Below are 17,364 nucleotides of genomic sequence, written 5' to 3'. Positions count from 1 at the left end.
ATTCCCATTTCCAGTGATCGCGGACAACACGGAGACACCAGGGCTCCTGAACGCGGCGGTCTCTGGGGGAGCCCGACCGGGATCGCGAGCCCATCGGCGCTCTCCGAGGTTCAATCGCCATCCTCCACCAGAGGTATAAGCGTGTCTAACCTCCCCAAACTTCCCGAAACTGCCGCGGGGTTCTTGCCACCCTTCGCCCACCTCTTCAAGGGTCCCTTTCCTGCCGGGTCCCCGCCCCCGCCCCCTCCGGGAGACTCCTCCTTTGAAAGAGCCTGCCAGGGAGGAGGGGCAGCGTCGGGGACGCGGGCCTCTAACCTCTCCCCGGTTCCTCAGTCCCCAGGACAGAACAACCGAGGAGAGCCTAGGCGGCCTGCGTTGGAGACGCCAGAGTCCGGAGGCCGTGTCCTGCGCGCGAGTCTAGCGGTGACCGCGGGTGGGAGGCGCAGGCCGCCCAGCGTGCCTAGGGTCTTCGGGCCTGTGTCGGTGGGGCGGTGGGAGACACGGCGTCAGCTCCAGCTCCAGGAGCAGAGCGGTTCGTCGCAGCGAACATTTTGCAGGAATGTAAATGAGCGGGTTTTGCGCTGGGGGAGGGAGGCGAAGGGGCGAGGGCGGAGGCAGAGAGGACTAGGGGGCGGGGAGGTGGGGGCGGGGAGGAGGGTTGCACATTTTACAGCTCACTGACCATTTGGCGATCCATTGAGAGGAGGGTTTGGAAAAGTGGCTCCTTTGTGACAGCTCTCGCCAGATTGGGGGGCTGCTCATTTGCATCTCATTAGTTATGCGAGCGGCCGGCGGGATTTAAGGGCGGCAGGCGCCTGCCTCGGCCAGATCCTCCGGCGTGCACCCGCGGTTACCCTGTCTGACCGAGGCAGGTCACGGGAGAGCACCGGTGCGGCACGGAGCCTCCCACGCTTCGGCCTCCGGTCCTGGGTGTGTGTTCTCGCATGGCATTGGCTGAATTCTTGGGGAAGACGCGAGGCTTCGCGGTGGCGCAGGAGATACCGGTCCAGTACACGCTGGGAGCGGCAGCGGCCGCCGAGTGACGCCCGGCCGGGAAACCAGGGCGCGCGCCGCAGTTCTTGCCACCGCCGCCGTCCGTTCCCACCGCGCCCCTCGGGGCCCCGGATTATCGCCTCACCGGTGGGATTTCCAGACCGCCGCTCTCTAATAGGCCTCCGAAGGAAGCCACTGCAAGCTCTCTTGGGAATTAAGCTGAACATCTGGACTCTCTTTTCTCCGTGTCTTCTCTCCTTTTTCCTCTTTCCCTCCGCGAAGAAGCTTAAGGCAAAACCAGAAAGCAGGCGACCCTCACCTACCCGTGGACTGAAAGCCCGAAGAGGAAACCGAAAGTTGCCCTTTTCAGTGCCTCGCAGAGCTCTGTCAGGGACGTATCCGAAGCGCCGCACCCTCTTTGAGCAACTGGCCCTGATTATCACACCTGGAGCCGAGAGACGCCTCTCCGCCGGTGCTCCTCGGGTCACCATAGACTTTCCTGGCATTCCTGAATCTTTGAAGAAGAGAGAACAGAGGATACTCTAGGAGAGTAAGGGTGTCCAGCGGTACCATGGGCCGTCGGAGCGCGCTAGCCCTTGCCGTGGTCTCGGCCCTGCTGTGCCAGGTAGGGGGCCCGGGCGGGGCTGCTGCGCGGTGGAGGGAGGGGAGCTGGACAAGCTGATCAGCTGTCCATCCCCAAGTGACTCCGGCAGCTACGACCCTGAGAGCTGCCCGGCAGCGGGCGGCTCCGGACGGGAGCTGCGGTGCGCTCGGCCTCTGCACCCTAGCAAGGGCCCGCGCGCCCCGGGCCCCTCCGCCGCCAGTGCGTCCTCACGCCCCTTCCCCGCGCAGGTCTGGAGCTCTGGCGTATTTGAGCTGAAGCTGCAGGAGTTCGTCAACAAGAAGGGGCTGCTGGGGAACCGCAACTGCTGCCGCGGGGGCTCAGGCCCGCCGTGCGCCTGCAGAACCTTCTTCCGCGTATGCCTCAAGCACTATCAGACCAGCGTGTCCCCGGAGCCACCCTGCACCTACGGCAGTGCAGTCACGCCAGTGCTGGGTGTCGACTCCTTCAGCCTGCCTGACGGCGCAGGCATTGACCCTGCCTTCAGCAACCCCATCCGTTTCCCCTTCGGCTTCACCTGGCCAGTGAGTGGGCACCTGCGCGCACCCGGCTGGGCCTGGAGGGGTAGGGGTGGCGGGCGGGCGGGCGGGTGGCTGGCAGCGGGAGGAAGGCACTGGCCACTGAAAAGGGTGGGAGAATCCCACAAAGACACGCCTATGGTCTTGACTTCTTACCGAGAATTGACCTGCAGTCTCTGGAGGTTGAGATGGGGATGTGGAGCACCAGAAGCTTTTGCAAGCCCAGGGCATTTCTCATACACCTTGGTACTTATCTGGAGGGTCGAATGCTCCACTTCTCCCCCCAAGATGGGGACAGTTCGTGCTCCCTAGCTCCTAGGCCTCTGATTATGTCACAGCGACTGCTCTTCACCCTCGAGATTTCAATCCCAGAAAACTAATTGCAGACACGGATGCCCTCTCCTCTTCCACCACCCCAGCTCTCTCTCTCTTTTAAAAGCAAACACAATATCCTAAATTAACATATTAATAAAACACATGCGGGAAAACCATTCTAAAATTATTCTGTTTTCTTAAGGAAAGTGATAGGAGTTGACCCTCACTGTCATCATACAGAGGTCTGACTCTGTACTTGTTTTCCCTGAATGACTTTCCTCCTCCACGATTCTGGTTTATCATGCCCCCTCTCCCTTTTTCCCAGGGTACCTTCTCTCTGATCATTGAAGCCCTCCACACAGATTCTCCTGATGACCTCGCAACAGGTAAGACTCCAAACCCACAAACTGTGCCAACTCCTTGTTGATACACACTTTATTTTACCCACTCACCCAAATCCTCTGATGTCTTCATTCTGCACCTGGAGTTCAGAGTCCAACCCATGTTGACAGCATCCCCGACACTCCCTCGGTTCCTGGCCTCTGAATGTTATCAGAACCAACCTGAGCATCTTCTCTCTCAGAAAACCCAGAAAGGCTCATCAGCCGCCTGACCACGCAGAGGCACCTGACTGTGGGAGAGGAGTGGTCTCAGGACCTTCACAGTAGCGGACGTACAGACCTCCGGTACTCTTACCGTTTTGTGTGTGACGAACACTACTACGGAGAAGGCTGCTCTGTGTTCTGCCGACCCAGGGATGATGCCTTTGGCCACTTCACCTGTGGGGAGAGAGGGGAGAAGGTGTGCGACCCTGGCTGGAAAGGCCAGTACTGCACTGAACGTGAGTCCTCAGGAGGATGACTCCTAAGGGTCCATTTACGGGGAAAGACACAGGACTTAGCAACAGGAGATGGTAGCCATGGCTCAGTGGGGGGAAACTGAGGCCTAAAGAGCAGACGTGTCTTGCTAAGGACTTATAGTCGGTGTCAGAGTTAGGCTCAACTCAGGCATTTTAACAAGGGAGACCTTGTATCCACTGTAGGAAGCTGCTTTTCTTCACAGGGAGGAGGAGTTCAGAGACAAGGCCAGGGCTCAGGAAGTAAGGCTGTGCTCTCCCCAGGCCTTTGTATTAGAAAGGGAAGGGAGGAAGGAAGGGAGGGACAGAGAGGGGATGTGCAGGGCTCATTTTCCAACAGTTCTCCTTGCTGGGACAGTGTCTCTTTGGGAAGCCCTCCCTTTCCTCCACAGAGTTAGGATGCCTGACCTGCCCGAAGAGTAATCCATTTCCAAAGATTCCCTGTGATGTTCTCTGTGTCCTGTCCTGTAGTGAAGTCTTCAGTGCTTTGGGCTGTGGAAAGCCAGCAGGTGTGCTGAGCCAGACTGCAGGGCTACACGGTGGTGAAGGGCACTTGATCGGTGGTCTAAATGCAGTAACTGATGTCCTGTAATGCTCTTGCAAACCAGGGGGCCAGGGTCAAAGGGAGTACCCCAGTTCTGGTTCTGGCTCCTAAGGACCTCAGTAGACCTCCCTCCAGCTCTCTGAGGCCTCATCTGCCCAACCTGTAGGAATGGCATTTCTTTCCAGTCAGGGCTTGGTGAACTTTAGTTCTCCTGACCTGGAGCAGTTGAACATTGGACTCTGTGAGGCCCAGAACCTCTGTCAGTGCCTGGGGGAGGATATGGAGTAGCTTCCTAGCTTTTAGTTTTTGCCGAGGCAGAAGGGGTCCTCACTTCAGTGAGAGCCTGGATGTCATTGTTGCTTAGTTTCCCATATCCTTAAGGGCTCTGGAGCTCCTTTGATGCCCCGCCTCAGCCAGAGCTGGCTGTTTTCTTAAGAACTGGAGTTGCTGATCATTAATGAGTTTCATAACTGGGGAAGTGAGCCAGCTCAAAGCCTCAGCCTGTGGCCGCCCCCCACCTCTTCAGGCTCTCTGGCTTTCCTCTCTAGGGGCCAATGGTTCTGGGGTAGCCAGAAATCTAAACTTTTCTTCTTATTCAAACACTGGGGTCTCTCCCCGCCCCTGCTTACACGTGCCATAGATTAGATCTCTCCGAGGGTAGGCGGTGGGGACACTGCCTGTTCCCATTGGTAGGAGGGTATGTGCACACACGCGCTTGTGTGAGTGCATACACACATGCTCAGGCTGGGGGTTGGGTGGGGGCAGCATTGTTGTGCTGGGGCAGCTGCGGGAGGGAAGAGACAATGGAGCAGCTGTCCTGCCCTGCACGCTGCACACCAGCTGTCCACTCTTATCTGCACACACACTTTCTGGGATATTAAGAGGTGGAGCTTTGTGCATAGAATTGGGAAGTGGGGGAGGAGGAGGGAGAAGACTTCTGACCCTCTTTTAGAAGAAAAAGGGGCAGGGTAGGAGTGGGGGCTTCTGAGAGCCCTTTTGTCCTGGAAGCACTATGTTAAGAAGAATGCTCATCCCAGGCTTGAATGAAGTCCAAAGCCACCAGCCAGGGTGGGCCAGGCTCTGAAGCCTGGGATCCACTCAGCCTGGACCTACAGAGTCGGTACTGCTAATTTTGCCCCATTCCCACCTGGTGTGATACTGGGGAATCCCTGGGGTGAGGCTTCAACCTATATTTTTATTTGCTTGCAGCAATCTGTCTGCCGGGGTGTGATGACCAACATGGATTTTGTGACAAGCCAGGGGAATGCAAGTAAGTTTGCAAAGTTGTTTTTGTCTCCTTCCTCCTCCTCCTCCTCCTCCTCCTCCTCTTCCTCCTCCTCCTCCTCCTCTTCTTCCTTTTCTCCTTCTCCTTTTTTTCTGTGAGACTTTCTATGTAGCCCAGAGATCTTCCTATGTGGCCTAGGCTGGCCTTGAACTCACAGTCTTTCGCTGCAGGCTCCCCATGCCACCATGCCTGGTTCACCTTTTCTTTTTGCTTTTCTTTTTTTCACGTATAGTATGTAAAACACCCCAGGGAGTCAGTTGAGTGGGAGATGTTACTCTAATAAGGGTCTGAAAATGTATAAGCTGTCATTAACTTAAGTTCATATTCTTAATGAGAATATATAGGCCTCAGTTACAAAGTTTGTATGGAAAAGGAGCTTTCACATCTATAGTCCTTGTGCGTGTGAAAGGCAATCAGGGTAGCCCCTGTGCCCTTCATCAAAGACTCTGAGAGCGGACAGTTCACGGGCTTTAACCTAGTCCTAGTCCTGCCTAGTTTGAGGACTGGTAGCTGATTGGTGCTTCTGGATATGTGTCTTGGCGTGTGAGAATGCCATTGTGAATCTAGAAGGCAATGTGATTGTGTTTTGCTTCTTCCAAGGTGCAGAGTCGGCTGGCAGGGCCGCTACTGCGATGAGTGCATCCGATACCCAGGCTGTCTCCATGGTACCTGTCAGCAGCCCTGGCAGTGTAACTGCCAGGAAGGCTGGGGGGGCCTCTTCTGCAACCAGGGTAAGCCCCTCCCTCTATGGTTGCCAGGTTCTCTCAAAGCAGCCTGATGCCCACTGGAAAAGTAGATCTTTCCTGTATTTGATCTTGGGCTTCCTGCCCCTTTCCTGTCTCCGCCCCGGCAGATCTGAACTACTGCACTCACCACAAGCCATGCAGGAATGGGGCCACTTGCACCAACACGGGCCAGGGGAGCTACACGTGTTCCTGTCGACCTGGGTACACAGGTGCCAACTGTGAGCTGGAGGTAGATGAGTGTGCTCCAAGCCCCTGCAGGAACGGAGGTAGCTGCACGGTGAGTCAGGTGCACGGTGTTGGTCTACCTGAAGAAGGGATCCTGGGTTTTAGATAAAGTGTGTAAGTTCTTGGAACAGCATAGGAAAGCTTCTTTTTGGCCTCCTTGAACAGGACCTTGAGGACAGCTACTCTTGCACCTGCCCTCCTGGTTTCTACGGCAAGATCTGTGAGCTGAGTGCCATGACTTGTGCTGATGGTCCCTGCTTCAACGGGGGACGGTGTTCAGACAACCCTGACGGAGGCTACACCTGTCATTGCCCTTCAGGCTTCTCTGGCTTCAACTGTGAGAAGAAGATGGATCTCTGCAGCTCTTCCCCTTGTTCTAATGGTGAGGGTCAATGGGGATGTCTGGGGACTCCTTATTAGAAGAACACATTGCTTTGTGGATGCCTGAAGCAATTCCACGAGGATTCAGGAGGAAGGAAGACAACCTAGAGGATTAGTTGTATATTCGTAATGCAGGGAATACCCTGGTCAGCGGGCCACAACCTGCTCAGGGTCAGTGTGGAGTTGCTTGTCGCCATCCGTGGCTCTGTAGGCTCTGTTCAGATAGACGAAGCACAGCCATGGTGTCTTTGGAAGGGAGTCTCCTCCAGATAGCAGTTTGGGTACCAAGAATGAGGAGGCATGCTTTGTGCACTGTGGACCTCTCGCTAGCGGGAGAGAGGTCAGGATACCTGAATAGACCTAGGGAAGCTGGGCCCACCAGTTGCCTTTCCTTCCCTTCTCCCTCCTCCCTTTCTTCATTCTTGCCTGCCTTCCTTCCTCTCTGTGGTTTTCAGTCCTCTTTTCTAACAGTATGATGTCAGCAAATGTGACATTGTCTTTAATCCTTAATTTCTCCACCTGTAACCTGGATCTAGCAGTGTCTTATGCCTTGTCTGGTGATTGTGAGAGGAATACAGTGATCAGGCAAGATGATTTACACAGTGCTGTCAAAACGCTAATCTGGAGGCTGGATGTGGTGGCACAGGCTTGTAATCCCAGTTACTCCAGAGGCTTCCGAAAGATGATCAAGTTCAAGGCCATCCTGGCAAATCTAGCAAGACCCTATTTGAGGCAGAAATGTGGGGACCAGAGGTAGTGGTGATGTAGTGACTTTGCTTAATACAGGCCAAAAGAAAAAAGAAAAAAGAAAAAAAAGAAAGAAAAAAAAAGAAAAAAAAGAAAAGAAAACAAAAACAAAACAAAAAATCAAACAACAAAACAAAAAAACCCACAAAAACAACAAAACAAACAACCCCCCCCCAAAAAAAAAAAACAAAACCCAAACTCTTATTATTTCTAATGTGTAGGTCTTGACCTGGTGTTTCCCCAACAACCTTGTATTTGAGATCCTAGGCGATGCAGTACAGAACTAAACTATCATTGTCTCTGTGGTGTGTGTAGATTATGGACTTACAGGTGCTGTGTCAACATGTCTGGTTGGTGAAGAAACTTCTGTGTGCCCATATATGACTGTGCCTGCCCTGTGTTCCAGGTGCCAAGTGTGTGGACCTCGGCAATACCTACCTGTGCCGGTGCCAGGCTGGCTTCTCTGGGAGGTACTGTGAGGACAACGTGGATGACTGCGCCTCCTCCCCATGTGCAAATGGGGGCACCTGCCGGGATGGTGTCAATGACTTCTCCTGTACCTGCCCACCTGGTTACACCGGCAGGAACTGTAGTGCCCCCGTCAGCAGGTGTGAGCACTCACCCTGCCACAACGGAGGCACCTGCCACCAGAGGGGCCAACGCTACCTGTGTGAGTGTGCCCAGGGCTATGGTGGCCCCAACTGCCAGTTCCTGCTCCCTGAGCCACCACAGGGCCCCATGGTGGTGGACCTCATTGACAGGCACATGGAGAGCCAGGGCGGGCCCTTCCCCTGGGTGGCCGTGTGTGCCGGGGTAGTGCTTGTCCTCATGTTGCTGCTGGGCTGTGCCGCGGTGGTGGTGTGCGTCCGGCTGAAGCTTCAGAAGCACCAGGCCCCACCCGATCCTTGTGGGGGAGAGACAGAGACCATGAACAACCTGGCCAATTGCCAGCGTGAGAAGGATGTTTCCGTCAGCATCATTGGGGCTACACAGATCAAGAATACCAACAAGAAGGCGGACTTTCATGGGGACCATGGAGCTGACAAGAGCAGCTTTAAGGCCCGTTACCCTGCTGTGGACTATAACCTCGTGCGAGACCTCAAGGGAGATGAAGCCACCATCAGGGATGCACACAGCAAACGTGACACCAAGTGCCAGTCACAGGGCTCTGCAGGAGAAGAGAAGAGCACCTCAACACTCAGGGGGTGTGTGTTGTGAGCTGGGCGAGGAGGGCAGGGAGGTCATTACACGTTCTGGATGTGTCCTCGCTCAACCACATTCCTGTGTGTTTATTGTGGCTCTTTCTCACTTTCCTTTCAGTGGAGAGGTCCCTGACAGAAAAAGGCCCGAGTCTGTCTACTCTACTTCAAAGGACACCAAGTACCAGTCGGTGTATGTTCTCTCTGCAGAGAAGGATGAGTGTGTCATAGCAACTGAGGTCAGTGTGCAACATCCTTGTCACAGAGGTGGGTAATACGGCGGAAGGTCCTTTTCTGCCTGAAGTTAACTTCCTGTCCTGTCTCCTGGGCCTTTCTAGGTGTAAGATGGAAGCGTAAGATGGCAAAATTCCCATTTCTCTTAAATAAAATTCCAAGGATATAGCCCCCACGGATGCTGCTGAAAGAGGAAAGGGAGACCCCAGGGACTGCTGCTGAGAAACAGGTTCAGGCGGAGCTGGTTCTCTCGGAGTTAGCAGAGGTGCCGGACACTGCCAGCCCGGGCTCCGGCTGCTGCTGCACCGCCTGCCGGAAGTTCCCATTGCACTATGGACAGTTGCTTTGAAGATTATATATTTAAGTGGATGAGTGACTTGATACATATAGGAAGCACGCACTGCCGACATTGTCTATCTTGGATTACTATGAGCCAGTCTTTCCTTGAACTAGAAACACAACTGCCTTTATTGTCCTTTTTGATACTGAAATGTGTTTTTTTTCTAGATGGAAAAAAACGTGTGTTATTTTTTTGGATTTGTAAAAATATTTTTCATGATATCTGTAAAGCTTGAGTATTTTGTGATGTTCATTTTTTATAATTTAAATTTTGGTAAATATGTACAAAGGCACTTCGGGTCTATGTGACTATATTTTTTGTATATAAATGTATTTATGGAATATTGTGCAAATGTTATTTGAGTTTTTTACTGTTTTGTTAATGAAGAAATTCATCTTAAAAATATTTTTCCAAAATAAATATAATGAACTACAACCTCAGGTGTAGTTTCTGGTCATTGCCTCCTCATACATCCATTTCACGAGACCATGAGAAGAGAGACAGTGTTCGTGTCTTTATAAAGGCCTCGCCTGGTTCAGTGGAGTATGGGAAGCATTCCCTCTGCTTTCTCTGAAACTCCTGATTTGCCATCACAAATCGTCTCCATTAGAGTGGCACTTCACCCTCAATGCTGTATTCGAGTGGTAATGAGGTGTTTGGGAAAGCTCGTGACTTCCTCCAAATTTTATATTTTTAAAGACTTGGGACAAAGCTTGACTAGGATCAAATGTCAGTTACTTTGACATTTGGCAAAGGTGTTCTGTCTTATAATAATGCTTACTCACATCTTAGTGTGTTTATTTCTAGTTAATTCAAAAGAACTAGTTTCTGGCTAGTTCAAGCAGTCATGGTGGGAAAAAAAATATCAGTGAACCTCTCCCTTATTGGCCACCTATTGGGTGCCAGGCCCTCATTATGTCCCACTCATGAGTACGGTCTTATTATTTCTACCTTACAGGTGAGGAAAATGGAGTTTGTAGGTGACTGACTCTGGACTCCTAAGTAGCTGTATCAACATTAAGATCCAGGCAAACATGATCTGGGAATTTAAGACCTATGCTTGTATTCCTTCCAGTGAATTAGTACAGACTCAGTTCTCAGATGGTAAGTCCACGCTGGGGAAGAGGGGGCCTTATTCTTGTGTACAAAGGGGGCAGGTAGTGGGAGAAAGCCTTCCCATGGGACAGAGCTGTCCACATATCAGTCTTTGTATCAAGGCCCTGTGGCATTGATGTTAAGGAGGTCCAACCCACAGACTCTTCTGTCTTGAGCATCATCAGGCACAGTTCTCACTGAGGACCACCTTGGCTGTTAATTTAGAATAATGGGAAGGTCTCTAGTGAAGTAGAGGCAGGGCCCAGTCTTCCACCCCACCGCTTACTCAACCTCTCTCTTGATTACTTCAGGGCTCTTTGAATCAGGGGAGCTGGAGAGGGGTAATATGAAAGCTCTACTTTTCCTTCTATAAGTAAGTGGTCAGGGATGAGCAGTGACTGGTATGTTCATCACACCAGTTTCAGGAGTATGTAGCATGCTAGGATTCTTGTGAAGCCCAGTCTACAAAAGTGTTTAAACATAACACCTCTTTCATCTTCCCAACCTTGTAAAAACCAAAGGATAACTCATCTTTCATCTAGGGAAAGCAAGTGACCTGCTTAAGAAGAAAGTAGGTGGCTTAAAACTTCTGGCTGTGAATCCAGCACCCTAGTGGAAGCTAAAACGTCTGTGTGCAGGTGGTTTTTCAGAGTCTGAGTTGATGATGCCACTTGCAGTGGGAAATTCAAGTACATCAGTTAAAAACAGCCATATAAAACCATAGACGTGAGTGGGCCAGTGGTGACTCACCACCCCAAACAGCGCCCAGCCATGTTTAGCCTCTGGTCATGCCTGCCAAGGCCTGCACAGTGTCTCTCTCCAAGTATGCCATAAGGAACGAGGAAGGAACAATGAATGCTCTTAAAATGATGGTGTAAAAATAGAAGATCCTTTTTAATGGGAATAGTACTTGAGCTGGATTTCAGTGTTTTTCAAGTTCTGAGGAGTGTTGGAGTATGGCTGGCTGCCAACATAGTAGGAAAGACCTGTGCCAACGCGGATCTAGTGGTCAGAACAGGAGGCTGGGAACCGCCCCCTCCCACTTCCTCCTGTCAAATCCCATAGCCAGCATCTCTGGATTTCAGTAAGACCACAGGTTGGGATGGAAGGCAGGGAAGGGAGGGATATATTCTTGTGTCTTAGTTAGGGTTTCTGTTGCTGTGAAGAGACACCATGGCCATACCGACTCTTATATAGGAAAATGTTACATTGGGGTGGCTCACTTATAGTTTCAGAGGTTCAGTCCATTATCATTATGGTGGGACATGGTGATGTGCAGGCAGGCATGGTGCTGGAGAAGGAGCTGCTATCTGTTGACTCGAAGGGAACAGGAAGTGGTCTGTCTCACTGGGAGTAGCTTGAGCATAGGAGACCTCAAAGCCCACCTCCACAGTGACACACTTCTTTCAACAAGACCACCATGCCTACTCCAACAAGCCACACTTCCTAACAGTGCCACTCCCTCTGGGGCTCATTTTCTTTCAAACCACCACATCTTGTTTATACTTTTTTTTTTTCTTACTTTCTTTTTTTGTTTGGACTTAACTTTGTGCTTCCAGACATGTATGACTCCTGGGAAGAATCTTATTATTAAAATCATAGTCTGTGAGGGCTTTCCATTTCATCCTTCTCCACGCGGGCCAGCTGCTTCATGGCACGGGCCACAGCTTGCTTGGAATCCTGGGTGGTTTCACCCAGTGGGGACGGTTGTGGCTCTCTCTCCTGATGTCACAGAACAGGGGATGGTGCTGGGTGTGGCTGGGCTCTTGGCAGGGCTGTCCCACAAGGTCTTGTGTTGTGAGCATTTTCTTCCCTGCAAGTTCACTCTACGTGTCCTGCAATTTGCCTTCCTTCAGCTTCCCTGGTTCCTCCCAGTGGAGGAAAAGCAGCAATGACTTTGTTAATTTTGTGTGTTTATGAAGTTCAAAGTAATGGCCACCACAAAATATCCATGTGCTGGCTTTGCGCATGCTCGTCAAGGGCTCAGCGTATGACCTTACTCATCCAATGGGCAGAGCTCTGCAGCTCTATTCCCTACCGTGAATTGATGATGTAAATTCAACACTGGTCAACAACGGCAGTGACAAAGTATTTTCTTTCCTCCAGGTTGAACCTGCATTTGATACAGTTCTAATCTCATGATCCAGCAGAGGATCACAGGTGATCAAGAGCATCCTCAAGGACAGCAGGGTCTGTATTCAGCATCCTGGGAACTATGTAGGTCAGATGAGCTTCTGGAACAACAAAGAAATTGATAGAGAACTGACAAGTTAAAAGGGGATGATATGTATCAACTGATGGCAACGTCTAGATCTGGTTCCTGTTTCAAACAGTTTAAAAATTTATGAACAAACGGGAGAAACTTAAATGTTGCCCAGCTACCTCAGCGGTTGAAAAAGTGTACTTGCTCGGTATTTAGATGTGATATATTCTTGCTTTGAATTCAATAAATAGAAGAGTCCTTATCATTTAGAGAAAAACTCAGAAGCATTTATGAATGAAATAGTAAGAGTTGGGGAATTTATTTCAATCTCGCAGACGGGATGTGCTGGCAAGTGGGAATAGGGAAAAACAGGGGCCACACCAAGTGGTTAAAGCTGGATAAAGATAGTTAGAGTCAAGTTCACTTCTTTCTTGCATGCTTGAAACTTCCCATAAGCAGAAGTTTTAAGACGAACTTTTCCATGAGTATGTGTTCAGTGATCTTTCTGTGGTCTGTGAGGTTCTAACAGGTGGTACAAGTGTGACAGGCTTACCTGTGGTTTTCCATCTTGGCATCTTTCAGATCTTACAAAGCTCAAGGTAAGCAGTCTATGTTGGGTGGAGAGAGCAGTTCATTCAAGGATTTTGGTACCAGAATCTCGGGTCTGAACTCTGCTACGTGTGGGCTCTGCCCATGATCAATCTGCTCCATTGAGCCTGTGACTAGTGGGGACACAGTAGTGATGCTGTGTGTGGGATTGCTGCAGGTCCTATTGCTGTTGCTACCACTGTGTGGTTCAAATCACCAATCTGAGCATGTGCTGAGACAAATAATAGTTTCTGACTGCTTTCAGCATAGGGTTCCAAATTCTTAACTTGGCCTCTTGGGCCTTTGTGTAATCTGGCTCCTGACTGTCCCCGGCATTTCAGTTCATGCTCTTCTCCCTTTGACCCTTGAGCCCTTGGCTCCAGCCGAATAGGCTGTGGGAAGTTCCCTAAACCTGGAACTTTGCAAGTCATTCTCCGGCTGCTTGTATGCTGTGTTCTGCTGTCATTCTGATCAACTCCCTAAAAATGCCCTACAGACAGGAAGGCTTTGCCTGGACATTGGATCACGATCAGTGTCCCAAGAATTTGTACTCATCAACATGAATCCAAGCATAGAAACTACCTGAGTGACTCTATTACTTGTGTTTATTCCGAGAGCAGGTTGTAGAGTACGCAGTGAGTGCATGTTTACCTGGTATCGAGTGAGTTATTTTTCAGTCTATGAACTTTATGAAAAAAAAAAAAACATCAGGGAAGGTAGTTTTAATGAATAGCACTGGAATACCTAGAAACCTGCAGAAAGAGGGTCCTGTTTTTATTGTAACACAGCTCATACACAGCAGGTGTGCCATGAGACAGTATTGACAGTAGTGTTTCCACTGGGAGTCCAAGATGCTTGAAGATTCCCTGACATTTCTGACATTTGTTATTTGAAAACAAGTCAGAGACAATGTTTTAGGAGTATATGTGTCCCTGCAGAATATTAGCATCTTTTTTTTTTTAAAAAAAAAACACAACAGCTTGTATTTATGTTCATTTGCACAAATAAACAAGTGTTTCCATCTCATATCCCTGCCAAGGGGAAGCGGGTGCCACCGTTAGGTCTTCCAGCTGAGGAGAAACAAAGCACTCTCATTTTCCTTGCTTCTTAGGAAACATCCAAGTCTCTGCAGCCAACCCTTTCTGGATACTTATTCTTAATATTTCAACTTTAATAGAAATGATATTGAGTGCTGAAGGCGACCAGAGTGAAACTGTGTTGTAGGATGTATCATATCTTCACAGATAGGAAAAACGACAAGACTATGGTCACTCATTAAAATCTTAACAGGGAAACTGCAGCTGCATAAGAGGAAACCGCCCAGGATCTCAGGCTGGACTTCCTGCTGCAAAAGAGGAAGACGGTCCACGGTCCACGACTGGCCAGGAGGTGGGTGACTTTTCAGCAGAGCATTCAAACTGTGCTAGTGTTCATACAGCCACATGCCTTCTTAGGCTCTGAAGCTTCTCTGACTTTGTCCTGGAAAAGACACCATTGAGGAAAAGCTTGCTGATTTTCTATGTTAACTTGAGTTTCAGTGATCAAAGGAGAAGGACAGATAGAAAGTGCATCTGCTATGAGGTCCTGACTGTGTCATGAAACTTTGACAGTTCAAGGAGGCTTGCTTCACAGTTGGATGTGGGCATTTGATGGGAAAAAGCTCTTTTCAGAGACAGAATCAGAAGCTGTTACTTTCTTCTCCCAGCGAACCCCACTTAGACATTGCAGATGTCAATGGTGGTTCAAACTGTGGGTTCCGCTTTGGACTAGATGTTTAGGGTCATTGTGCTTTTAAAAAAAAAGTAACCTGAGATGTATCTTTGATAGGATTATTATTGTTTCAGGGGAGTAGGGAAGGGGATAGATGAAAGGAGGGAGGGACAGAGAGGTAGAGGTAAATAGGGAGGGAGAGAAAAGGAAGAGGTAGAGGGAGGGAGGGAAAGCAGGTGGACTTCTGGCTCCCAGGTAGTGTTCTCACTTGCAGAGTAACAATCATCATTTCTTTGTGAGTTAGAATGGTGCTGGGTATGGTGACACACAGCTTTAGTATAAACACTTGGGAGGAAGTAGGCAGATCTCTGTGAGTTAGAGGTCAGCCTGGTCTACATAAGCAAGTTCCAGGACAGCCGTATGGAGACCCTGTCTCAAAAGGAAAAATAAATAGTACTAAACCACCATAATTTCTATCTGCGTTATAAACACTTACAACCAAAGGTAAATGTAGCTCTCACACTTCATCAAAACAGCTTCTCTTTGCTAAAGGGGGAGACCATTACAGAAAACCACAACTAGTCAAAATGCAGAGAACGACTGGTCATGGGTACATCTACAGCATAACTCCTGAACTCAAGGCTCAGGAAACACCACAGAAAATGGAGTGGGCAGATTTTTAAGAGCCAGAACAGGAATATTGCTGTAAGTTTGGGTCTCCTAGAAATGACAGGGCAGCTACACCTTAAACAGGACCTGAACAAGGAGAACACAAACAGACATGCTAACATGAAAGGTGGCGGGGGGGGGGGGGGGGGGAGCTTATGGGGCCTCACCCCTAGACAAAAAACTATAGACAAGTAAGGGATGCTGAGAGAGGGAGAAATGGTCTTCCCCAGGGGTGAACCCCTTAGCCCGTTGTCTAATACCAAGTGGTCAACCCAGAAATCACATATAGACAATCAACATTAACCAGGCTCAGCAGGCCCTGGGCTCATCCTGAGGCTATACAACCGAAACAAATAAACTAATATGTGAAAGATTAAAAAAAAAAAAACAGACTGAGTAGGTTGTATTTGTGTATTGACATGCTTATATATGTAGGTAATGATAAAAGTTAAAGAAAAAGAGGCCACAAATTTGAAATGACTGGAATGATTTGACCTTGGAAGTGAAAAGTATTTACCACACAAATGCCCATATGCTGTTACTGGGACTATTTGTTCATGCCTTAGAGCAAGTGTACTTCCTTAAAGCAGTTTATGGATTCCTGTATTTCCTTAATCCAGTGTCCATGCTGGTCTCCACAACAGGTGAGTAACAAAAGAACCACACACGCTTTGAAGGCACAGATTTCTCGGGACTGATGGGGACACAGGACTGATGTTTCAGGGGTTGTTTTTTTTTCTTGGGAGCACGAAAGTTATGCTTTCCTCAAACTTGGGGTTGTATATGACCACATGATCATCCTGGCCAAGCATCCACAGTGAGGAGATGTAGGCACCTGGACTACAGCAGTTCATGCCCAGCTCCTGCTCTGGGCTCTATTAACCCATCCCTAAAGCCTTGGCCTCTTTTGTTGGGTACTACTCCCAGTCCTACAAAAATAATCTGTCTTTAAAGCTTGTTATTCAGGCCAACCAGCTAACAAACCAATAAACAGATCTTCCCAACATTTATATTGTCACTGGCAAAAATATCAAGTGGAAAAATTACTGCAGGCTACTCTCTCTCTGTAGATTGATTCAAATTATTGTCAGTTTAATAACATTTTACTGAATAATCACACACTTAACACATCAACTGTCCCATTTTTATTTATAATGAATTTCTAGCAGTGTAATTGTCTTGTCAAGAGGAATAGACATTTGCCGGGCGGTGGTGGCGCACGCCTTTAATCCCAGCACTTGGGAGGTAGAGCCAGGAGGATCTCTGTGAGTTTGAGGCCAGCCTGGGCTACCAAGTGAGTTCCAGGAGAGGTGCAATGCTACACAGAGAAACCCTGTCTTGAAAAACCAAAAAAAAAAAAAAAAAAAAAAGAGGAATAGACATTCTAAAGAGTGTTATGTATTTCTGAACTCCCATCGGAAAATTTATACCAATTCATAATGTTACCAGCTGTTCTTTCACCAAAGAGATACTATGATTTTAAAAATTCATTTGTCAATGTGAGAAATGAAAAATAACACAGTTTTTTAAAATTCTGTTTAACATAGCCTGATGTGGGCATCCCCTTCTGGAAGGTCTGGCTGATGGACATTCCTCTACAGGTCATTGGACACTTTGCTTGAAATTACTAGATATTTAGAAAATTCTTCCATGTGCTTTGGGTTTCTATCTATTATTTATTTTGTTGGTGTGGTTTTGTCTTATCTTCTTCCTCCTGCTCTTCTACCTTCCTTCCTTCCTTCCTTTCTTTTTTTTTTTTTTTTTGAGAAAGGGTCTTGCTATATAGCCCAGGCTGACCTTGAGTTCACGCCAGTCCTCATGTCCCAGCTTCCTGACCGCTGGGATTACAGGCACTTGGCTTGTTCTTCTTTTTAGAACTAGCATTATTTTAGGCAGGGTTCACATACAGCAATATGCATACCTATTATTGACTTACACAGAGATGTACAAACTCAATAATTTACATACACATAGACATTATTTAATACAGTGAAATAAGCATGTACCTATTAAATATATAGTGAGGTGGATGTGTATCTATGATTTATATATAGTAGGGTAGATGTGTGTCAATGATTTACATACAGTGGATGT

General features: G+C 48.8%; 2 protein-coding genes across 2 annotated transcripts in view; one reads left to right on the top strand and one right to left on the bottom strand.

Annotated features, from left to right (window-relative positions):
* The window catches only part of Fam120b (family with sequence similarity 120 member B), a 76,621-nt gene extending 75,836 nt beyond the window's left edge, over positions 1–785 (bottom strand). The window contains exon 1 of the mRNA XM_042261946.2: positions 683–785. The gene's annotated coding sequence lies outside the window, so the exon portion shown is untranslated. The remainder of the gene's footprint in view (positions 1–682) is intronic.
* A 696-nt stretch (positions 786–1,481) lies between these two features.
* On the top strand, positions 1,482–9,438 carry Dll1 (delta like canonical Notch ligand 1). Its single transcript, XM_006975927.3, has 11 exons — positions 1,482–1,618; positions 1,846–2,139; positions 2,774–2,834; positions 3,032–3,289; positions 5,058–5,118; positions 5,734–5,864; positions 5,987–6,156; positions 6,270–6,486; positions 7,639–8,437; positions 8,553–8,670; positions 8,770–9,438. Exons 1-11 carry the CDS (start codon positions 1,565–1,567, stop codon positions 8,773–8,775), a joined length of 2,169 nt encoding a protein of 722 aa, XP_006975989.1. The 5' UTR covers positions 1,482–1,564; the 3' UTR covers positions 8,776–9,438.
* Positions 9,439–17,364: the final 7,926 nt, after the last annotated feature.

Source organism: Peromyscus maniculatus, chromosome 16, assembly GCF_049852395.1.
Source record: "Peromyscus maniculatus bairdii isolate BWxNUB_F1_BW_parent chromosome 16, HU_Pman_BW_mat_3.1, whole genome shotgun sequence".
Lineage (NCBI taxonomy): Eukaryota > Metazoa > Chordata > Mammalia > Rodentia > Cricetidae > Peromyscus > Peromyscus maniculatus.
Note: the sequence above shows the minus strand (reverse complement) of the source record. Positions and strands in the feature narration are given on the sequence as shown.